The sequence below is a fragment of the Cheilinus undulatus genome, linkage group 13, assembly GCF_018320785.1.
Source record: "Cheilinus undulatus linkage group 13, ASM1832078v1, whole genome shotgun sequence".
Lineage (NCBI taxonomy): Eukaryota > Metazoa > Chordata > Actinopteri > Labriformes > Labridae > Cheilinus > Cheilinus undulatus.
The window spans coordinates 50,149,243-50,173,935 of NC_054877.1; the positions used below are offsets into that span (position 1 = coordinate 50,149,243).

The following is a 24,693-nucleotide window of genomic DNA, read 5'->3' on the forward strand; positions in this document are numbered from 1 at the left end:
TAACTGTTCTGTGGTCAGAGTAAAACTGTTCTGTGGTCAGAGTAAAACTGTTCTGTGGTCAGAGGATAACTGTTCTGTGGTCAGAGGATAACTGTTCTGTGGTCAGAGGATAACTGTTCTGTGGTCAGAGTAAAACTGTTCTGTGGTCAGAGGATAACTGTTCTGTGGTCAGAGGAAAACTGTTCTGTGGTCAGAGGATAACTGTTCTGTGGTCAGAGGAAACCACAGAGGACAGTCATTGACTTCTGTTTTTATTTACGTTTACACAGCGTCCCAGCTTTTTTGGAAATGGGGATGTAGGCCTGAACCCTGTCAGTCATATAAATATTCACCATGGTCTGATGTTTCGGCATAGATGGGATCATCCTGAGATTTTAAATTCTCGTCTCAGACCACCGCCACTTCTCGCCCCACGTCCACCTTCCTCTGACCAAACCCCCCGCTGACATCAGGAGGAGGAGGACCAATGAGGAGGAGCGGCCAGGATCCGCCACCATAGAAGAAGACCAGGAGAATGAGGAGGAGACCAGGGGACGGACCACCCCGCCCACCAGGTGAGAATCAGGATCCTGTACGTTTAAACCTGGGACTGACCTCACCTTTAACCTCTGACTCCTCCCCCTACGCAGCGACCCCCTCACCACCTCGGCCAATCACAACGGCCTCTCCTCAGGCTGCATGGTGACCAGTGTGGCTACTGATGATGCTGAGGAGGCGGAGACTCTGACGTCAGTGGACCTGGACGGGATCAAGAGTCAGTGCCCCCGATTATCCTGTTTAACACTGCTCTGAGGTCACTTCCTGTTTACTAATTATAATCATCATCATACGTTATAATTATAATCACATCATTATAATAACTGCATAGATGGCATTTAAAGGGACAGTACGAAGAATATTGGCCCTGAAATGTCTCATTGGATCAAACTGACTTTAACTTCCTGTTCTATTCATGTAATCAGTTCCTATTAAAGGAGAGTTTTTTACCCCTAAACTGATTTTATTAATTAATCACGGTCAATGTAAGTTTGAGTTTTTAAACAATAATCACAAAATCCCTCTTTACTGTCAGAGTGAGATCAGATTTCTCTAAAGTGAATAAAATAAAATAAAATCTGGGATCTTAAATCAGTGTCTGCATAAATACTAACCCTCTACAGTGACTACACTGGTGCTGGTAGACTCAGAGAAAGGATCCAGACTGAGACTCTGTGTCCCAAACCCAGAAGAATTTGTCCAAACATGAAAGATCCTTCTGTAACGTCTGATCTTCATCATGTGACCTGAACACAATCCCGCCGTCCTACACGCGGCGCCCACAGCCTCTATCTATTGTTACCGTGCACATAAGACTGCTGGGTCTGGGTCTGACTGTGAAGGTTCTGCTGGCTCAGGGTCTGCTCCTGGTCCTGGTCTGTCCAGTCACCATGAAGTGTCTCTCTCCTCTGATTGAATATTTGAACAGCTTGTTGTTGGAAAGACTGACTGATCTCTGTGAGTATCTGCTCTCTGCACCACATCCTCAGGATTTAACCAGGAATCATGTTTTTATTTTAGAAATACAAATTATATATATATATATATATATATATATATATATATATAATTGTAAAAAAATATATACATGTTTTTATTGAGACAGAAATATTTATGTATAAATTTATAAAAATACATGTTTTTATAAAAGCATAAATATTTATGTATAAATATATAAAAATACATGTTTTTATTGAGACAGAAATATTTATGTATAAATATATAAAAATACATGTTTCTACAAAAACATAAATATTTATGTATTAATATATAAATATACATGTTTTTATAAAAACATAAATATTTATGTATAAATATAAAATATATGTTTTTATAAAAACATAAATATTTATGCATAAATATAAAATAAATATTAAAAAAACATAAATATTTATGCATAAATATAAAATATATGTTTTTATTAAAACATAAATATTTAGGTATAAATATATAAAAATACATGTTTTTATAAAAACATAAATATTTAGTTATAGATATATAAAAATACATGTTTTTATAAAAACATAAATATTTAGTTATAGATATATAAAAATACATGTTTTTATAAAACAAATATTTAGGTATAAATATATAAAAATACATGTTTTCTATAAATACATAAATATTTAGTTATAAATATATAAAAATACATGTTTTTATAAAAACATAAATATTTAGTTATAAATATATAAAAATACATGTTTTTATAAAAACATAAATATTTAGGTATAAATATATAAAAATACATGTTTTTATAAAAACATAAATATTTATGTATATATATAAAATATATGTTTTTATTAAAACATAGATATTTATGTGTATATATATTAAAATAAATATTTTTATAAAAACATAAATATTTAGTTATAAATATATAAAAATATATGTTTTTATAAAAACATAAGTATTTAGGTATAAATATATAAAAATACATGTTTCTATAAAAACATAAATATTTAGGTATAAATATATAAAAATACATGTTTTTATAAAACATAAATATTTAGGTATAAATATATAAAAATACATGTTTTTATAAAAACATAAATATTTAGTTATAAATATATAAAAATACATGTTTTTATAAAAACATAAATATTTAGGTATAAATATATAAAAATACATGTTTTCTATAAAAACATTAATATTTAGTTATAAATATATAAAAATACATGTTTTTATAAAAACATAAATATTTAGTTATAAAAATATAAAAATACATGTTTTTATAAAAACATAAATATTTAGTTATAAATATATAAAAATACATGTTTTTATAAAAACATAAATATTTATGCATAAATATAAAATAAATATTAAAAAAAACATAAATATTTATGCATAAATATAAAATATATGTTTTTATTAAAACATAAATATTTAGGTATAAATATATAAAAATACATGTTTTTATAAAAACATAAATATTTAGTTATAGATATATAAAAATACATGTTTTTATAAAAACATAAATATTTAGTTATAGATATATAAAAATACATGTTTTTATAAAACAAATATTTAGGTATAAATATATAAAAATACATGTTTTCTATAAATACATAAATATTTAGTTATAAATATATAAAAATACATGTTTTTATAAAAACATAAATATTTAGTTATAAATATATAAAAATACATGTTTTTATAAAAACATAAATATTTAGGTATAAATATATAAAAATACATGTTTTTATAAAAACATAAATATTTATGTATATATATAAAATATATGTTTTTATTAAAACATAGATATTTATGTGTATATATATTAAAATAAATATTTTTATAAAAACATAAATATTTAGTTATAAATATATAAAAATATATGTTTTTATAAAAACATAAGTATTTAGGTATAAATATATAAAAATACATGTTTCTATAAAAACATATATATTTATGTATAAATATATAAAAATACATGTTTTTATAAAACATAAATATTTAGGTATAAATATATAAAAATACATGTTTTTATAAAAACACAAATATTTAGTTATAAATATATAAAAATACATGTTTTTATAAAAACATAAATATTTAGGTATAAATATATAAAAATACATGTTTTCTATAAAAACATTAATATTTAGTTATAAATATATAAAAATACATGTTTTTATAAAAACATAAATATTTAGTTATAAAAATATAAAAATACATGTTTTTATAAAAACATAAATATTTAGTTATAAATATATAAAAATACATGTTTTTATAAAAACATAAATATTTAGGTATAAATATATAAAAATACATGTTTTTATAAAAAGATAAATATTTAGTTATAAATATATAAAAATACATGTTTTTATAAAAAGATAAATATTTAGTTATAAATATATAAAAATACATGTTTTTATAAAAAGATAAATATTTAGGTATAAATATATAAAAATACATGTTTTTATAAAAACATAAATATTTAGGTATAAATGATCCAGAAATCAATGTTAATGTACCATCCTACAGAAACAGGCAGTGTGAAATAATAATCCATGTACATGAGAGACGGACGCACTGAGCATGCTCCATGGCCCCCTGTGTGATTATGACTGATTTTATAGAAACACAGCAGAGCCACAGGTGAACCGTTACAATAACACCCTAGCCCGTCATCACATCTGTGCTGTGAGAATCTCATCCTCCTCTCCTTGGTTGGTTAATCCCATGACACTGAGGGATTCTGGGAAACTTCAGGTAGACCTCAGCTGTGCAGAAACCTGAACCGTCTGACTGGGTTTGATTCTGGAGTTAACCAAGCCTGAAACTTTGTTAGGGAGCGCAAAGTTCCCATGAGACTGGACGGAGACGTGATAGGAACTCTGTCTGTATGGATCTGGGTCATCTGGACCAGCTCAGTCCTCAGATCCGGCTCACTTAGACCCTGAGTGGGTCTTCCTGTGGCTCCAGTAGTAGACCCTGAGACAGGACGTAAGACTGACACTCATACGTGTACAGTTGAAACCAGAAGTTTACATACACTATATAAAAAGACACATAAACTTTTTTTTCTCACCGTCTAACATTAAATCAGATTAAACTTTTCCTGTTTTTGGTCAGTTAGGATTACCAGAATTAATTCTATTTGCTAAATGCCAGAATAATGACAGAGATCATTTTTTAGACATTTTTTTATTATTTTCTTGAGAGTCAGAAGTTTCCATACATTTCATTAGTATTTGGTAGCATTGCCTTTAAACTGTATGACTTGGGTCAAATGTTTTGGATACGCTTCCACAAGCTTCTCACAATAGTTTGCAGGAATTTTGTCCCATTCCTCCTGGCAGAACTGGTGTAACTGAGCCAAGTTTGTAGGCCGCCTTGCTCACACATGCCTTTTCAGCTCTGCCCATAAATTTTCAGTGGGATTGAGATCAGGGCTTTGTGATGGCCACTCCAAAACATTGACTTTGTTATCCTTAAGCCACTTTGTAACCAGTTTGGCAGTATGCTTAGGGTCATTGTCCATTTGGAAAACCCATTTGCGCCCAAGCTTTAACTTCCTGGCTGATGTCTTGAGATGTTGCTTCAGTATTTCCACATAATGTTCTTTCCTCATGATGCCATCTATTTTGTGAAGTGCACAGGTCCCTCCTGCAGCAAAACAACCCCACAACATGATGCTGCCACCCCCATGTTTCACAGTTGGGATGGTGTTCTCAGGCTTGCAAGCTTCCCCCTTTTTTCTCCAAATGTAACGATGCTCATTATGGCCAAAAAGTTCAATTTTAGTTTTGTCAGACCACAGAACATGTCTCCAGAAATGAAGGTCTTTGTCCCTGTGTGCATTTGCAAACTGTAATCTGGCTTTTTTATGTTTCTTTTGGAGTAATGGCTTCTTCCTGGGAGAGTGGCCTTTCAGCCCATGTGGGTACAGGACTCGTTTGACTGTTGATAATGACACACTCTTATCAGCTTCAGCCAGCATCTTCACAAGGTCTTTTGCTTTTGTTCTTGGGTTGAGATGCACTTTTTGGACCAAAGCACGTTCATCTCTGGGACACAGAACCCGTCTCCTTCCTGAGCGGTATGATGGCTGGACATTCCCATGGTGTTTATACTTGGGTATAATTGTTTGAACAGATGAACGTGGCACCTTCAGGCATCTGGAAATTGCACCCAAGGATGAACCAGACTTGTGCAAGTCCACAATTCTCTTCCTGATATCTTGGCTGATTTCTTTTGATTTTCCCATGATGTTACACAAAGAAGCAGTGTGTTTCAGGTGTGCCTTAAAATACATCCACAGGTGTGCCTCTAATTAAATCAAATGTTGTCAATAAACCTATCAGAGGCTTCCAAAGACATGACATCATCATCTGGGCTTTCCCACATTGTTTAAAGGCATAGTAATCTTAGTGTATGTAAACTTCTGACTTTGAAGAAAGTCATAAAAATTGTCTAAAAAAATCCTTTTCTCATTATTCTGGCATTTAGCAAATAGAAATAATTTTGGTAATCCTAACTGACCAAAAACAGGAAAAGTTTAATCTGATTTAATGTTAGACGGTGAGAAAAAAAGTTTATGTGCCTTTTTATATAGTGTATGTAAACTTCTGGTTTCAACTGTATTTACATATAAGATGATGGCTGTACCAGCTAATCTGTGTGCAACACTGACACATCTAGTTTATTATAGTTAATGTTAAAATCCTGACAATCAGAGATAACCTTCAGACGACTGAAAAATACAAAATTAGTGAAAATAATCTATTTGATTAATAAATGTGATTTTATACTGAACCCCAGCACCAGATAGCTGGAAACGAGACACTCATCTTTATCACTAAAATAAGTTTCAGTGTGTCTGACAGAGTTAAAACATCCAAATATAAAGGGTAGAAAGTCATACTTTATATATTAAAAATCTGTTCCTACATACAAACTGCTAGTTTGACCTAAACCTGCACAAACATCCACGTCTATTATCTCAGTGAAACAAAAGTAAAAGGTCCAGTTCAGAACCAGCAGCATAGCATATTGTGTGTTGGTTTATATATTAATATATATTATTTGTGTTGCTTTAGGTATTATTATATATTATTTGTGTTGGTTTATGTATTATTATATATTATTTGTGTTGTTTTAGGTATTATTATATATTATTTGTGTTGGTTTATATATTAATATATATTATTTGTGTTGCTTTAGGTATTATTATATATTATTTGTGTTGGTTTATATATTAATATATATTATTTGTGTTGCTTTAGGTATTATTATATATTATTTGTGTTGGTTTATATATTAATATATATTATTTGTGTTGCTTTAGGTATTATTATATATTATTTGTGTTGGTTTATGTATTATTATATATTATTTGTGTTGTTTTAGGTATTATTATATATTATTTGTGTTGGTTTATATATTAATATATATTATTTGTGTTGCTTTAGGTATTATTATATATTATTTGTGTTGTTTTAGGTATTATTATATATTATTTGTGTTGTTTTAGGTATTATTATATATTATTTGTGTTGTTTTAGGTATTATTATATATTATTTGTGTTGGTTTATGTATTATTATATATTATTTGTGTTGGTTTATGTATTATTATATATTATTTGTGTTGGTTTATGTATTATTATATATTATTTGTGTTGTTTTAGGTATTATTATATATTATTTGTGTTGGTTTATGTATTATTATATATTATTTGTGTTGGTTTATGTATTATTATATATTATTTGTGTTGTTTTAGGTATTATTCTATATATTATTTGTGTTGGTTTATGTATTATTATATATTATTTGTGTTGTTTTAGGTATTATTATATATTATTTGTGTTGTTTTAGGTATTATTATATATTATTTGTGTTGTTTTAGGTATTATTATATATTATTTGTGTTGGTTTATGTATTATTATATATTATTTGTGTTGTTTTATTATTATATATTATTTGTGTTGTTTTAGGTATTATTATATATTATTTGTGTTGTTTTAGGTATTATTATATATTATTTGTGTTGGTTTATGTATTATTATATATTATTTGTGTTGTTTTATGTATTATTATATATTATTTGTGTTGTTTTAGGTATTATTATATATTATTTGTGTTGGTTTATGTATTATTATATATTATTTGTGTTGTTTTATGTATTATTATATATTATTTGTGTTGTTTTAGGTATTATTATATATTATTTGTGTTGTTTTAGGTATTATTATATATTATTTGTGTTGTTTTAGGTATTATTATATATTATTTGTGTTGGTTTATGTATTATTATATATTATTTGTGTTGGTTTATGTATTATTATATATTATTTGTGTTGTTTTAGGTATTATTATATATTATTTGTGTTGTTTTAGGTATTATTATATATTATTTGTGTTGGTTTATGTATTATTATATATTATTTGTGTTGTTTTATGTATTATTATATATTATTTGTGTTGTTTTAGGTATTATTATATATTATTTGTGTTGGTTTATGTATTATTATATATTATTTGTGTTGTTTTATGTATTATTATATATTATTTGTGTTGTTTTAGGTATTATTATATATTATTTGTGTTGTTTTATGTATTATTATATATTATTTGTGTTGTTTTAGGTATTATTATATATTATTTGTGTTGGTTTATGTATTATTATATATTATTTGTGTTGGTTTATGTATTATTATATATTATTTGTGTTGTTTTAGGTATTATTATATATTATTTGTGTTGGTTTATGTATTATTATATATTATTTGTGTTGGTTTATGTATTATTATATATTATTTGTGTTGGTTTATGTATTTTATTAGATCTTACTGGTATGGTTTTAACTGCCACGAGCTTCGTCTCTCATGTCTGATGGGAATATTCAGACAGAACGTTGGTCTTATCCTGCAGTGGTCACTCACGTCTGTGCCTCGGCTCTTCAGAGAACATGAATGCTGAGCAGCAGGAAGAGTCTGGGTAGAGCTGGAGAGGTCAGGATCAGGGCACGTCCCAGGGGGTCGCCCACGCTGCTGGTTGACGTTGTTGAGTTTAAGGACTTTGAGTGAGGGACTGTAGTCTAAACAGAAAAAAACATCTGACCATTGACCTGTACGCCCCGCCCCCTAGGTCACAGATTGGATGATGTTCCAGCAGTGCGGCGCCACCTGTTGAAGCGGAGCTCCAGAGGGCCGATCGTCCACGCCAACAAAGAACAGAGCAGCCGAGTGTCGACGCACCTGCAGCCAGACCACACCCCTCATGAGGTCAGCTGCAGTTGGGATGAGGCATGGGTGTGTTAAGGCGTGGGCGGGTTTAGACATGGGTGGGTTTAGATAAGGGTGGGTTTATGCATGGGTGGGTTTAGACATGGGTGGGTTTACACATGGGTGGGTTTAGACAAGGGTGGGTTTATCTGGTGGGTTTAGGCATGGGTGGGTTTAGATAAGGGTGGGTTTATGCATGGGTGGGTTTAGACATGGGTGGGTTTACACATGGGTGGGTTTAGGCAAGGGTGGGTTTAGATAAGGGGGGGTTTACACATGGGTGGGTTTAGGCATGGGTGGGTTTAGACATGGGTGGGTTTACACATGGGTGGGTTTACACATGGGTGGGTTTAGGCATGGGTGGGTTTAGATAAGGGTGGGTTTATGCATGGGTGGGTTTAGACATGGGTGGGTTTAGATAAGGGTGGGTTTATGAAGGGGTGGTTTTATACATGGTTGGGTTTACACATGGGTGGGTTTAGACAAGGGTGGGTTTATCTGGTGGGTTTAGGCATGGGTGGGTTTAGATAAGGGTGGGTTTATGCATGGGTGGGTTTAGACATGGGTGGGTTTACACATGGGTGGGTTTAGATAAGGGTGGGTTTATGCATGGGTGGGTTTAGACATGGGTGGGTTTATCTGGTGGGTTTAGACATGGGTGGGTTTAGATAAGGGTGGGTTTATGCATGGGTGGGTTTAGACATGGGTGGGTTTACACATGGGTGGGTTTAGGCAAGGGTGGGTTTAGATAAGGGTGGGTTTACACATGGGTGGGTTTAGGCATGGGTGGGTTTAGACATGGGTGGGTTTACACATGGGTGGGTTTACACATGGGTGGGTTTAGGCATGGGTGGGTTTAGGCATGGGTGGGTTTAGACATGGGTGGGTTTATCTGGTGGGTTTAGACAAGGGTGGGTTTATGCATGGGTGGGTTTACACATGGGTGGGTTTACACATGGGTGGGTTTAGACATGGGTGGGTTTAGGCATGGGCGGGTTTAGACATGGGTGGGTTTACACAAGGGTGGGTTTAGACAAGGGTTGGTTTATCTGGTGGGTTTAGGCATGGGTGGGTTTAGACAAGGGTGGGTTTATGCATGGGTGGGTTTACACATGGGTGGGTTTATCTGGTGGGTTTAGACATGGGTGGGTTTAGATAAGGGTGGGTTTATGCATGGGTGGGTTTAGACATGGGTGGGTTTATCTGGTGGGTTTAGACAAGGGTGGGTTTAGATAAGGGTGGGTTTATGCATGGGTGGGTTTAGACATGGGTGGGTTTAGACATGGGTGGGTTTACACATGGGTGGGTTTAGACAAGGGTTGGTTTATCTGGTGGGTTTAGACAAGGGTGGGTTTATGCATGGGTGGGTTTACACATGGGTGGGTTTAGGCATGGGCGGGTTTAGACATGGGTGGGTTTACACATGGGTGGGTTTAGACAAGGGTTGGTTTATCTGGTGGGTTTAGGCATGGGTAGGTTTAGGTATGGATGGGTTTAGACATGGGTGGGATAAAACATGGGCGGGTTTAGGTATGGGTGTGTTTAGGTGTAGGTGGGTTCAGGTATGGGTGGGTTTAGGTATGGGCGGGTTAAGGTATGGGTGGTTTTAGGTATGGGTGGGTTTAGGTATGGGTGGATTTAGGTATGGGCGGGTTTAGGTATGGGTGGATTTAGGTATGGGCGGGTTTAGGTATGGGTGGTTTTAGGTATGGGCGGGTTTATGCATGGGTGGGTTTAGACATGGGTGGGTTTACACATGGGTGGGTTTAGACATGGGTGGGTTTATCTGGTGGGTTTAGACAAGGGTGGGTTTATGCATGGGTGGGTTTACACATGGGTGGGTTTAGGCATGGGCGGGTTTAGACATGGGTGGGTTTACACATGGGTGGGTTTAGACAAGGGTTGGTTTATCTGGTGGGTTTAGGCATGGGTAGGTTTAGGTATGGATGGGTTTAGACATGGGTGGGATAAGACATGGGCGGGTTTAGGTATGGGTGTGTTTAGGTGTAGGTGGGTTCAGGTATGGGTGGGTTTAGGTATGGGCGGGTTAAGGTATGGGTGGTTTTAGGTATGGGTGGGTTTAGGTATGGGTGGATTTAGGTATGGGCGGGTTTAGGTATGGGTGGATTTAGGTATGGGCGGGTTTAGGTATGGGTGGTTTTAGGTATGGGCGGCTTTAGGCATGGGTGGGTTAAGGCATGGGCGGGTTTAGGTATGGGTGGGTTTAGGTATGGGCGGGTTTAGGTATGGGTGGGTTTAGGTATGGGCGGGTTTAGACATGGGCGGGTTTAGGCATGGGTGGGTTTAGACATGGGTGGGTTTAGGCATGGGCGGGTTTAGGTATGGGTGGGTTTAGGTATGGGCGGGTTTAGACATGGGCGGGTTTAGGCATGGGTGGGTTTACACATGGGTGGGTTTAGACAAGGGTGGGTTTATCTGGTGGGTTTAGGCATGGGTGGGTTTAGGCATGGGCGGGTTTAGGTATGGGTGGGTTTAGACATGGGTGGGATAAGACATGGGCGGGTTTAGGTATGGGTGTGTTTAGGTGTAGGTGGGTTTAGGTATGGGCAGGTTAAGGTATGGGTGGTTTTAGGTATGGACGAGTTTAGGTATGGGTGGATTTAGGTATGGGCGGGTTTAGGTATGGGTGGTTTTAGGTATGGGCGAGTTTAGGTATGGGTGGATTTAGGTATGGGCGGGTTTAGGTATGGGCAGGTTAAGGTATGGGTGGTTTTAGGTATGGACGAGTTTAGGTATGGGTGGATTTAGGTATGGGCGGGTTTAGGTATGGGTGGTTTTAGGTATGGGCGGCTTTAGGCATGGGTGGGTTAAGGCATGAGTAGGTTTAGACAAGGGTGGGTTTAGACATGGGTGGGTTTATGCATGGGCGGGTTTAGGTATGGGTGGGTTTAGGTATGGGCGGGTTTAGACATGGGCGGGTTTAGGCATGGGTGGGTTTACACATGGGTGGGTTTAGACAAGGGTGGGTTTATCTGGTGGGTTTAGGCATGGGTGGGTTTAGGCATGGGCGGGTTTAGGTATGGGTGGGTTTAGACATGGGTGGGATAAGACATGGGCGGGTTTAGGTATGGGTGTGTTTAGGTGTAGGTTGGTTTAGGTATGGGCGGGTTAAGGTATGGGTGGTTTTAGGTATGGACGAGTTTAGGTATGGGTGGATTTAGGTATGGGCGGGTTTAGGTATGGGTGGTTTTAGGTATGGGCGAGTTTAGGTATGGGTGGATTTAGATATGGGCGGGTTTAGGTATGGGCAGGTTAAGGTATGGGTGGTTTTAGGTATGGGCGGGTTTAGGTATGGGTGGTTTTAGGTATGGGCGGCTTTAGGCATGGGTGGGTTAAGGCATGAGTAGGTTTAGACAAGGGTGGGTTTAGACATGGGTGGGTTTATGCATGGGCGGGTTTAGGTATGGGTGGGTTTAGGTATGGGCGGGTTTAGACATGGGCGGGTTTAGGCATGGGTGGGTTTACACATGGGTGGGTTTAGACAAGGGTGGGTTTATCTGGTGGGTTTAGGCATGGGTGGGTTTAGGCATGGGCGGGTTTAGGTATGGGTGGGTTTAGACATGGGTGGGATAAGACATGGGCGGGTTTAGGTATGGGTGTGTTTAGGTGTAGGTGGGTTTAGGTATGGGCGGGTTAAGGTATGGGTGGTTTTAGGTATGGACGAGTTTAGGTATGGGTGGATTTAGGTATGGGCGGGTTTAGGTATGGGTGGTTTTAGGTATGGGCGAGTTTAGGTATGGGTGGATTTAGGTATGGGCGGGTTTAGGCATGGGTGGGTTAAGGCATGAGTAGGTTTAGACAAGGGTGGGTTTATCTGGTGGTTTTAGGCATGGGTGGGTTTAGGCATGGGCGGGTTTAGGTATGGATGGGTTTAGACATGAGTGGGATAAGACATGGGCGGGTTTAGGTATGGGTGTGTTTAGGTGTAGGTGGGTTTAGGTATGGGTGGGTTTAGGTATGGGCGGGTTAAGGTATGGGTGGTTTTAGGTATGGGCAGGTTTAGGTATGGGTGGATTTAGGTATGGGCGGGTTTAGGTATGGGTGGTTTTAGGTATGGGCGGCTTTAGGCATGGGTGGGTTAAGGCATGAGTAGGTTTAAACAAGGGTGGGTTTAGACATGGGTTGGATTAGACATGGGCATGTTTAGGTATGGATGTGTTTAGGTATGGGTGGGTTTGGCATGGGTGGGTTTAGGTATGGGGGGCTTAAGCCGTGGGCGGGTTTAGGCATGGGTGTATTTCGGCATGGGTGGGTTTAGGCATGGGTGGGTTTAGGCATGGGTGGGTTTAGACATGGGTGTGTTTCGGCATGGGTGGGTTTAGGCATGGGTGGGTTTCGGTATGGGTGGGTTTAGGCATGGGTGGGTTTAGGCATGGGTGGGTTTAGACATGGGTGGGTTTAGGCATGGGTGTGTTTCGGCATGGGTGGGTTTAGGCATGGGTGGGTTTAGGCATGGGTGGGTTTAGACATGGGTGTGTTTCGGCATGGGTGGGTTCAGGCATGGGTGGGTTTAGACATGGGTGGGTTTAGGCATGGGTGGGTTTAGGCATGGGTGGGTTTAGGCATGGGTGTATTTCGGCATGGGTGGGTTTCGGCATGGGTGGGTTTAGGCATGGGTGGGTTTAGACATGGGTGTATTTCGGCATGGGTGGGTTTCGGCATGGGTGGGTTAAGCTGGGATGCCTCGCTCCAAAGGGCCTGAGCTGACAGTTGTTGCAAATCATCAAACGTGTTTCTTAAATGACTTTGAAGGGAATAACATTTGTGTTTGGAATGTTAACACGGAGCCAGGAGAGATAACAATAGAATCAAAATAGATTTTAACTAACAGTACAGTCCCTGTGGAGGACACGTGGTCCCAGCTGAGTCAAACCATGACAGTTGAGCTGCACCATGTCATGAGACAGCCCCTTAAAGGAGCTTTGCTAGATGAATGTCAAATATATTCATGCAACGAATACCAGCCCATCTGGCATTTCAGCGTAGCCGTTTCCTGCCAAAGGGCTTTATGTTTGAAACTTTAGGATCCTTTTAGTCTTTATAGATGCTGTCTTAAAGGACAGCATCTATAAAGGCAAGGATGGAATGTTTTACCATCTTTGAGGACAGCATCTATAAAGGCAAGGATGGAATGTTTTACCATCTTTGAGGACAGCATCTATAAAGGCAAGGATGGAATGTTTCCCCAGGACCAAGGCTGACACTGTGAAGTTCTGATCCGGCATATGCTCCCATAACTGACCTGAGCTAAATGTCCCCTTTCTGACACTTCTCAGTGGTTAGTAGAAATACTGTTGTCACTGAATCATCAGGTTCTCCTGTAGTCTGGGTGAGCTCACAGATGATTGGATGTTGGCAGAGTTCAGGTGAGCTCCTGGTCTGATGTCCCTGATGTGATTCCTAACATGACAACAAAAGAAAGGTCCAAAAAGAGGCTGAAAGGAGGGATGAAAGACGAGCCGCCACACTGAGCGCCGTAATCCTGGCTCTATTGTGAACAGGTGACAAACGGACTTAATGAAAGAGGGGGACAGGAGGGACAGGTAGACCCCTAGAGAGGGACAGGTAGACAGGTAGGGTCTGGGCAGTAGTGTCAGACAGGTAGACAGGTAGACAGGTAGGGTGGATAATCTGTCAGGTGAGCGTGTCTCCACCTCAGTTGGGTTCAATCGTCAGGATGGTCGGTTTGGACGTGAAGAATCAACACAGAAAGGTAGAGGCTGTCTCACCCTGGTTTAGCCGGTAGCTTCCTTTAGCTGCTTCATTTAGATTAAAGTTGTTAATAGGTGTTTTACCTTTTTATTGATCTATTGATCACATGTTCATTCTGGTTCGTCTTCATTGATCCAGAAGATTCCTCCAGATGTGTTTTACTCTCCTGCTACTCCATGAACAGGTCCTCTGCAGACTTTGATTTCTGACTGTTTTCTTTGTCTTCATTTTTAATCATTTTAATGTTTTATGACATTTTGTCTTAGATACTTTATCTGAGAATGAATATTAGATACTGTGATGTCATCAGGAGGTCTGGTTGTATATAGGTGTTTATGTAAATGAATATTAGATACTGTGATGTCATCAGGAGGCCGTTGCTGGTCTGTTTTCAGGTTTTCGTGGAGCTGAACGAGCTGGTGATCGACAGGAACCAGGAGCTGCAGTGGAGGGAGACGGCTCGATGGATCAAGTTTGAGGAGGAGGTAGAGGAGGAGACGGAGCGCTGGGGGAGACCTCATGTTCCCTCGCTGTCCTTCCGCTCCCTGCTTGAGCTCCGAAAAACCATCTCCCACGGTAAGCTGGCTCTCTGCTGGCCCTGCAGAGCTTCACTGTCACAGCGTATTACAATGCTTTAGGTATTCCCTACATTCCCTTAAATCAACCCTCAACCCCCCAGTGCCCACCCTCTACCCCTGACCTGACCCATGTCAGCACTCAGATGAGGATAAATCAGGGATGAATCAATCCTCTCTGTCCCACTAATTTATCCCTGAACAGCCCGAGGTTACCCTCTGATCCTGTATCAGACCAGCGTTTTGGTGAGAACACCTGTATTTTAAACTGACCAGGTATCCTGCTCTATCCTGCTCTATCCTGCTCTATCCTGCTCTATGCTGCTCTATCCTGCTCTATCCTGCTCTATGCTGCTCTATCCTGCTCTGCCCTGCTCTATGCTGCTGTATGCTGCTCTATCCTGCTCCATCCTGCTCAATGCTGCTCTAGCCTGCTCTATCCTGGTCTATGCTGCTCTATCCTGCTCTATGCTGCTCTATCCTGCTCTATCCTGCTCTTTGCCGCTCTATGCTGCTCTATCCTGCTCTATCCTGCTCTATCCTGGTCTATGCTGCTCTATAATGCTCTTTATTAGTCTATGCAGCTCTCTCTTGCTCTATCCTGCTCTATCTTGCTCTATCCTGCTTTATCCTGATCTATGCTGCTCTGTCCTGCTCTATCCTGCTCTATCCTACTCTATCCTGCTCTATGCTGCTCTATCCTGCTTTTTGTTGCTCGATGCTGCTCTATGGTGCACTATCCTGCTCTATGCTGCTCTATGCTGCTCTATCCTGCTCTATGCTGCTCTATGCTGCTCTTTAATGGTCTATGCTGCTCTATCTTTCTCTATCCTGCTCTATCCTGCTCTATGCTGCTCTCTCTTGCTCTATGCTGCTCTATGCTGCTGTATCCTGCTCTGCCCTGCTCTATGCTGCTGTATGCTGCTCTATCCTGCTCCATCCTGCTCAATGCTGCTCTTTAATGGTCTATGCTGCTCTATCTTTCTCTATCCTGCTCTATCCTGCTCTATCCTGCTCTATGCTGCTCTATCCTGCTCTATGCTGCTCTATCCTGCTCCATCCTGCTCTGTGCTGCTCTTTAATGGTCTATGCTGCTCTATCTTTCTCTATCCTGCTCTATCCTGCTCTGCCCTGCTCTATGCTGCTCTATGCTGCTCTATCCTGCTCCATCCTGCTCTATCCTGCTCTGCCCTGCTCTATCCTGGTCTATGCTGCTCTATAATGCTCTTTATTGGTCTATGCTACTCTCTCTTGCTCTATCCTGCTTTATCCTGATCTATGCTGCTCTGTCCTGCTCTATCCTGCTCTATGCTGCTGTATCCTGCTTTTTGTTGCTCGATGCTGCTCTATGGTGCACTATCCTGCTCTATCCGACTCTATGCTGCTCTATGCTGCTCTTTATTGGTCTATGCTGCTCTATCTTTCTCTATCCTGCTCTATCCTGCTCTATCCTGCTCTATGCTGCTCGATCCTGCTTTATGCTGCTCTATGCTGCTCTATCCTGCTCTATCCTGCTCTATCCTGCTCTATGCTGCTCTGTCCTGCTCTATGTTGCTCTATGCTGCTCTATCTTTCTCTACCCTGCTCTATCCTGCTCTATCCTGCTCTATGCTGCTCTCTCTTGCTCTATACTGCTCTATGCTGCTCTATCCTGCTCTGCCCTGCTCTATGCTGCTCTATGCTGCTCTATCCTGCTCTATGCAGCACTATCCTGCTCTGAGCTGCTCTATGCTTCTCTTTCCTGCTCTATGCTGCCCAATCCTGCTCTATCCTGCTCTATCCTGCTCTATTGTGCTCTATCCTGCTCTATCCTGCTGTATCTTGCTCTATCCTGCTCTGTTCTGCTCTGTCCTGCTCTATCCTGGTCAATGCTGCTCTATCCTGCTCTATCCTGCTGTATCTTGCTCTATCCTGCTCTGTTCTGCTCTGTCCTGCTCTATTCTGCTCTATCCTGCTCTATCCTGGTCTATCCTGCTCAAATCTGCTGTATCCTGCTCTATCCTGCTCTATGCTGCTCTATCCTGCTCTGCCCTGCTCTATGCTGCTCTATGCTGCTCTATGCTGCTTTATGCTGCTCTATCCTGCTCTATGCTGCTGTATCCTGCTGTATCCTGCTCTGTGCTGCTCTATCCTGCTCTATCCTGCTCTGTGCTGCTCAATCCTGCTCTATGCTGCTCTATCCTGCTCTATCCTGCTCTATGCTGCTCTATGCTGCTCTATGCTCCTCTATCCTGCTTTATGCTGCTCTATCCTGCTCTATGCTGCTCTATCCTGCTCTATCCTGCTCTATCCTAGTCTGTGCTGCTCTATCCTGCTCTATCCTGCTCTGTGCTGCTCAATCCTGCTCTATGCTGCTCTATCCTGCTCTATCCTGCTCTATGCTGCTCTATGCTGCTCTATCCTGCTCTATGCTGCTCTATCCTGCTCTATGCTCCTCTATGCTGCTCTATCCTGCTCTGTCCTGCTCTATGCTGCTCTATCCTGCTCTATCCTGCTCTGTGCTGCTCTATCCTGCTCTATCCTGCTCTGTGCTGCTCTATCCTGCTCTATGCTGCTCTATGCTGCTCTATGCTGCTGTATCCTGCTCTGTGCTGCTCTATCCTGCTCTATCCTGCTCTATGCTGCTCTATGCTGCTCTATGCTGCTGTATCCTGCTCTGTGCTGCTCTATCCTGCTCTATCCTTCTCTATCCTGCTCTCTACTGCTCTATCCTGCTCTATCTTGCTCTCTGCTGCTCTATCCTGCTCTATGCTGCTCTATGCTGCTCTATGCTGCTCTATCCTCCTCTATCCTGCTCTATCCTGCTCTGTGCTGCTCTATCCTGCTCTATGCTGCTCTATGCTGCTCTATCCTGCTCTATGCTGCTCTATGCTGCTCTATGCTGCTCTATGCTGCTCTATCCTGTTCTATCCTGCTCTATGCTGCTCTATGCTGCTCTGTCCTGCTCTATTCTGCTCTATGCTGCTCTTTGCTGCTCTATCCTGTTCTATCCTGCTCTATGCTGCTCTATGCTGCTCTATCCTGCTCTATGCTGCTCTATGCTGCTGTATCCTGCTCTCTGCTGCTCTATCCTGCTCTGTGCTGCTCTATCCTGCTCTATCGAGCTCTGTGCTGCTCTATCCTGCTCTATGCTGATCTATCCTGTTCTATCCTGCTCTATTCTGCTCTATGCTGCTCTATGCTGCTCTATCCTGCTCTATGCTGCTCTATGCTGCTCTATCCTGCTCTATGCTGCTCTATGCTGCTCTATGCTGCTCTATGCTGCTGTATCCTGCTCTGTGCTGCTCTATCCTGCTCTATCCTGCTCTATGCTGCTCTATGCTGCTGTATCCTGCTCTGTGCTGCTCTATCCTGCTCTATCCTGCTCTATCCTGCTCTGTACTGCTCTATCCTGCTCTATCTTGCTCTCTGCTGCTCTATCCTGCTCTATGCTGCTCTATGCTGCTCTATGCTTCTCTATCCTCCTCTATCCTGCTCTATCCTGCTCTGTGCTGCTCTATCCTGCTCTATGCTGCTCTATGCTGCTCTATCCTGCTCTATGCTGCTCTATCCTGCTCTATGCTGCTCTATGCTGCTCTATCCTGTTCTATCCTGCTCTATGCTGCTCTAAGCTGCTCTATCCTGTTCTATCCTGCTCTATTCTGCTCTATGCTGCTCTATGCTGCTCTATCCTGCTCTATGCTGCTCTATCTTGCTCTATCCTGCTCTATGCTGCTCTATGCTGCTCTATCCTGCTCTATGCTGCTCTATGCTGCTCTATGCTGCTCTATGCTGCTGTATCCTGCTCTCTGCTGCTCTATCCTGCTCTGTGCTGCTCTATCCTGCTCTGTGCTGCTCTATCCTGCTCTATCCAGCTCTGTGCTGCTCTATCCTGCTCTATCCTGCTCTATGCTGCTCTATGCTGCTCTATGCTGCTCTATCCTGCTCTATTCTGCTCTATGCTGCTCTATGCTGCTCTATCCTGCTCTATGCTGCTCTATCCTGCTCTATGCTGCTCTATGCTGCTCTATCCTGCTCTATGCTGCTCTATGCTGCTCTATGCTGCTCTATGCTGCTGTATCCTGCTCTGTGCTGCTGTATCCTGCTCTATGCTGCTCTATCCTGCTCTATGCTGCTCTATCCTGCTCTATCCTGCTCTATGCTGCTCTCTGCTGCTCTATGCTGCTCTATGCTGCTGTATCCTGCTCTGTGCTGCTGTATCCTGCTCTATGCTGCTCTATCCTGCTCTATGCTGCTCTATGCTGCTCTATGCTGCTCTATGCTGCTCTATGCTGCTGTATCCTGCTCTGTGCTGCTCTATCCTGCTCTGTGCTGCTCTATCCTGCTCTATGCTGCTCTCATCCGCTCTATCCTGCCTCATCCCGCTCTGTGCTGCCGCTCTATCCTGCTCTTTGCCGCTCTATGCTGCTCTATCCTGCTCTATGCCGCTCTATGCCGCCCCATGCGCCGCTCTATGCTGCTCTATCCTGTTCTATCCTGCTCTATGCTGCTCTATGCTGCTCTGTCCTGCTCTATTCTGCTCTATGCTGCTCTATGCTGCTCTAAGCTGCTCTATGCTGCTCTATCTTGCTCTATCCTGCTCTATGCTGCTCTATGCTGCTCTATCCTGCTCTATGCTGCTCTATGCTGCTGTATCCTGCTCTCTGCTGCTCTATCCTGCTCTGTGCTGCTCTATCCTGCTCTATCCAGCTCTGTGCTGCTCTATCCTGCTCTATCCTGCTCTATCCTGCTCTATGCTGCTCTATGCTGCTCTATCCTGCTCTATTCTGCTCTATGCTGCTCTATGCTGCTCTATCCTGCTCTATGCTGCTCTATCCTGCTCTATGCTGCTCTATGCTGCTCTATGCTGCTCTATGCTGCTCTATGCTGCTCTATGCTGCTGTATCCTGCTCTATCCTGCTCTGTACTGCTCTATCCTGCTCTATCTTGCTCTCTGCTGCTCTATCCTGCTCTATCCTGCTCTGTGCTGCTCTATGCTGCTCTATGCTGCTCTATGCTGCTCTATCCTGCTCTATGCTGCTCTATGCTGCTCTATGCTGCTCTATCCTGTTCTATCCTGCTCTTTGCTGCTCTAAGCTGCTCTATCCTGTTCTATCCTGCTGTATTCTGCTCTATGCTGCTCTATGCTGCTCTATCCTGCTCTATGCTGCTCTATCTTGCTCTATCCTGCTCTATGCTGCTCTATGCTGCTCTATCCTGCTCTATGCTGCTCTATGCTGCTCTATGCTGCTCTATGCTGCTGTATCCTGCTCTATCCTGCTCTGTACTGCTCTATCCTGCTCTATCTTGCTCTCTGCTGCTCTATCCTGCTCTATCCTGCTCTGTGCTGCTCTATGCTGCTCTATGCTGCTCTATGCTGCTCTATGCTGCTCTATGCTGCTCTATGCTGCTGTATCCCGCTCATCCTGCTCTGTACTGCTCTATCCTGCTCATCTTGCTCTCTGCTGCTCTATCCTGCTCTATCCTGCTCTGTGCTGCTCTATGCTGCTCTATGCTGCTCTATGCTGCTCTATCCTGCTCTATGCTGCTCTATGCTGCTCTATGCTGCTCTATCCTGTTCTATCCTGCTCTATGCTGCTCTAAGCTGCTCTATCCTGTTCTATCCTGCTCTATTCTGCTCTATGCTGCTCTATGCTGCTCTATCCTGCTCTATGCTGCTCTATCCTGCTCTATCCTGCTCTATGCTGCTCTATGCTGCTCTATCCTGCTCTATGCAGCTCTATGCTGCTCTATGCTGCTCTATGCTGCTGTATCCTGCTCTCTGCTGCTCTATCCTGCTCTGTGCTGCTCTATCCTGCTCTGTGCTGCTCTATCCTGCTCTATCCAGCTCTGTGCTGCTCTATCCTGCTCTATCCTGCTCTATGCTGCTCTATGCTGCTCTATGCTGCTCTATCCTGCTCTATTCTGCTCTATGCTGCTCTATGCTGCTCTATCCTGCTCTATGCTGCTCTATCCTGCTCTATGCTGCTCTATGCTGCTCTATGCTGCTCTATGCTGCTGTATCCTGCTCTGTGCTGCTGTATCCTGCTCTATGCTGCTCTATCCTGCTCTATGCTGCTCTATGCTGCTGTATCCTGCTCTGTGCTGCTCTATCCTGCTCTGTGCTGCTCTATCCTGCTCTATCCTGCTCTATCCTGCTCTATGCTGCTGTATCCTGCTCTGTGCTGCTCTATCCTGGTTGATCTGTGTTTGTCGGGTTTTTATGTTCAGTCTTTTATGTGTGAAGCTTTTATTCGTCATGCTGTCTGTCTCGGCCAGGAAATTTAGTAAACAAAGTTCTTAATGTCAATGAGGCCTTCCTGGTAAAAAACAAAAAAATAAACATGTCTGATGATTGTGCTAAAACAAACACATTTAAAGATTCATAGAAACCTCCTCTGGAGGGAGCTCATGCAGGCAGTGGTTGTAGTGATGATGTCAGTATGTGATGATGTCATGGCATTGTATTTTAGGGGCGGTGCTGTTGGACCTGAAGCAGAGAACTCTCCCTGGGATCGCTCAGCAGGTGGTCGAACAGCTGGTGATCTCTGACCAGATCAGAGCTGAAGACCGCGCCAACGTCCTCCGAGCTCTGCTGCTACGACACAGGTAGGTACATGACAGCTGTCACTCATCCAGCTGTCTATCACCCAGCCTTCAATCATCCAGCTGTCAATCATCCAGCTGTCAATCACCCAGCCTTCAATCATCCAGCTGTCAATCATCCAGCTGTCAATCATCCAGCTGTCAATCATCCAGCTTTCACTCATCCAGCTGTCAATCACCCAGCCTTCAATCATCCAGCTGTCAATCATCCAGCTGTCAATCATCCAGCTGTCAATCATCCAGCTTTCACTCATCCAGCTGTCAATCACCCAGCCTTCAATCATCCAGCTGTCACTCATCCAGCTCTCTATCACCCAGCCTTCAATCATCCAGCTGTCAATCATCCAGCTGTCAATCATCCAGCTTTAACTCATGCAGCTGTCAATCATCCAGCTGTCAGTCATCCAGCTGTCAATCATTCAGCTGTCAGTCATCCAGCTGTCACTCATCCAGCTGTCAATCATCCAGCTGTCAGTCATCCAGCTGTCAATCATCCAGCTGTCAATCATCCAGCCGTCACTCATCCAGCTGTCAGTCATCCAGGTGTCAATCATTCAGCTGTCAGTTATCCAGCTGTCACTCATCCAGCTGTCAATCATCCAGCTGTCAGTCATCCAGCTGTCAATCATCCAGCTGTCAATCATCCAGCTGTCAGTTATCCAGCTGTCACTCATCCAGCTGTCAGTCATCCAGCTGTCACTCATCCAGCTGTCAATCATCCAGCTGTCAGTAATCCAGCTGTCAATCATCCAGCTGTCAGTAATCCAGCTGTCAATCATCCAGCTGTCAGTAATCCAGCTGTCAATCATCCAGCTGTCAGTCATCCAGCTGTCAATCATCCAGCTGTCAGTAATCCAGCTGTCAATCATCCAGCTGTCAATCATCCAGCTGTCAATCACCCAGCCTTCAATCATCCAGCTGTCAATCATCCAGCTGTCAATCATCCAGCTGTCAATCATCCAGCTTTCACTCATCCAGCTGTCAATCACCCAGCCTTCAATCATCCAGCTGTCAATCATCCAGCTGTCAATCATCCAGCTGTCAATCATCCAGCTTTCACTCATCCAGCTGTCAATCACCCAGCCTTCAATCATCCAGCTGTCACTCATCCAGCTCTCTATCACCCAGCCTTCAATCATCCAGCTGTCAATCATCCAGCTGTCAATCATCCAGCTTTAACTCATGCAGCTGTCAATCACCCAGCTGTCAATCACCCAGCCTTCAATCATCCAGCTGTCAATCATCCAGCTTTCACTCATGCAGCTGTCAATCACCCAGCTGTCAATCACCCAGCCTTCAATCATCCAGCTGTCAATCATCCAGCTGTCAGTCATCCAGCTGTCAGTCATCCAGCTGTCAATCATCCAGCTGTCAATCATCCAGCTGTCAGTCATCCAGCTGTCAGTTATCCAGCTGTCAGTCATCCAGCTGTCAATCATCCAGCTGTCAATCATCCAGCTGTCAATCACCCAGCCTTCAATCATCCAGTTGTCAGTCATCGAGCTGTCAATCATCTAGCTGTCAACCATCCAGCTGTCAGTCATCCAGCTGTCAATCATCCAGCTGTCAGTCATCCAGGTGTCAATCATCCAGCTGTCAGTTATCCAGCTGTCACTCATCCAGCTGTCAATCATCCAGCTGTCAGTCATCCAGCTGTCAATCATCCAGCTGTCAATCATCCAGCTGTCAGTTATCCAGCTGTCAATCATCCAGCTGTCAGTCATCCAGCTGTCAATCATTCAGCTGTCAGTCATCAAGCTGTCAGTTATCCAGCTGTCACTCATCCAGCTGTCAATCATCCAGCTGTCAGTAATCCAGCTGTCAATCATCCAGCTGTCAGTAATCCAGCTGTCAATCATCCAGCTGTCAGTAATCCAGCTGTCAATCATCCAGCTGTCAGTCATCCAGCTGTCAATCATCCAGCTGTCAATCATCCAGCTGTCAGTCATCCAGCTGTCAATCATCCAGCTGTCAATCATCCAGCTGTCAGTCATCCAGCTGTCAATCATTCAGCTGTCAATCACCCAGCTGTCAATCATCCAGCTGTCAGTCATCCAGCTGTCAATCATGCAGCTGTCAATCACCCAGCTGTCAATCATCCAGCTGTCAATCATTCAGCTGTCAGTCATCCAGCTGTCAGTTATCCAGCTGTCACTAATCCAGCTGTCAGTCATCCAGCAGTCAATCATTCAGCTGTCAATCATGCAGCTGTCAATCATCCAGCTGTCAATCATCCAGCTGTCAGTCATCCAGCTGTCAATCATCCAGCTGTCAATCATCCAGCTGTCAATCATGCAGCTGTCAGTCATCCAGCTGTCAATCATTCAGCTGTCAGTCATCCAGCTGTCAGTCATCCAGCTGTCAATCATCCAGCTGTCAATCATTCAGCTGTCAGTCATCCAGCTGTCAGTAATCCAGCTGTCAATCATTCAGCTGTCAATCATTCAGCTGTCAGTAATCCAGCTGTCAATCATTCAGCTGTCAGTCATCCAGCTGTCAGTAATCCAGCTGTCAATCATTCAGCTGTCAATCATCCAGCTGTCAGTAATCCAGCTGTCAATCATTCAGCTGTCAATCATCCAGCTGTCAGTTATCCAGCTGTCAATCATCCAGCTGTCAGTCATCCAGCTGTCAGTTATCCAGCTGTCAATCATCCAGCTGTCAATCATCCAGTTGTAAATCATCCAGCTGTCAATCATGCAGCTGTCAATCACCCAGCTGTCAATCATCCAGCTGTCAGTCATCCAGCTGTCAATCATCCAGCTGTCACTAATCCAGCTGTCAATCATGCAGCTGTCAATCATCCAGCTGTCAATCATCCAGCCGTCACTCATCCAGCTGTCAGTCATCCAGCTGTCAGTCATCCAGCTGTCAATCATGCAGCTGTCAATCAACCAGCTGTCAATCATCCAGCTGTCAGTCATCCAGCTGTCAGTCATCCAGCTGTCAATCATCCAGCTGTCACTAATCCAGCTGTCAATCATGCAGCTGTCAATCATCCAGCTGTCAATCATCCAGCCGTCACTCATCCAGCTGTC

The 24,693-nt window shown here is 41.9% G+C and overlaps 1 protein-coding gene across 1 annotated transcript in view; it reads left to right on the plus strand.

The window, feature by feature from the left end:
* slc4a2a (solute carrier family 4 member 2a) overlaps nucleotides 1–24,693 on the plus strand; it is a 58,129-nt gene that overhangs the window by 1,343 nt on the left and 32,093 nt on the right. Inside the window, 5 exon segments of the mRNA XM_041803659.1 lie at nucleotides 392–554; nucleotides 630–754; nucleotides 8,626–8,762; nucleotides 14,891–15,071; nucleotides 21,523–21,658. Of these exon segments, the coding sequence (XP_041659593.1) occupies nucleotides 392–554; nucleotides 630–754; nucleotides 8,626–8,762; nucleotides 14,891–15,071; nucleotides 21,523–21,658 (742 nt within the window).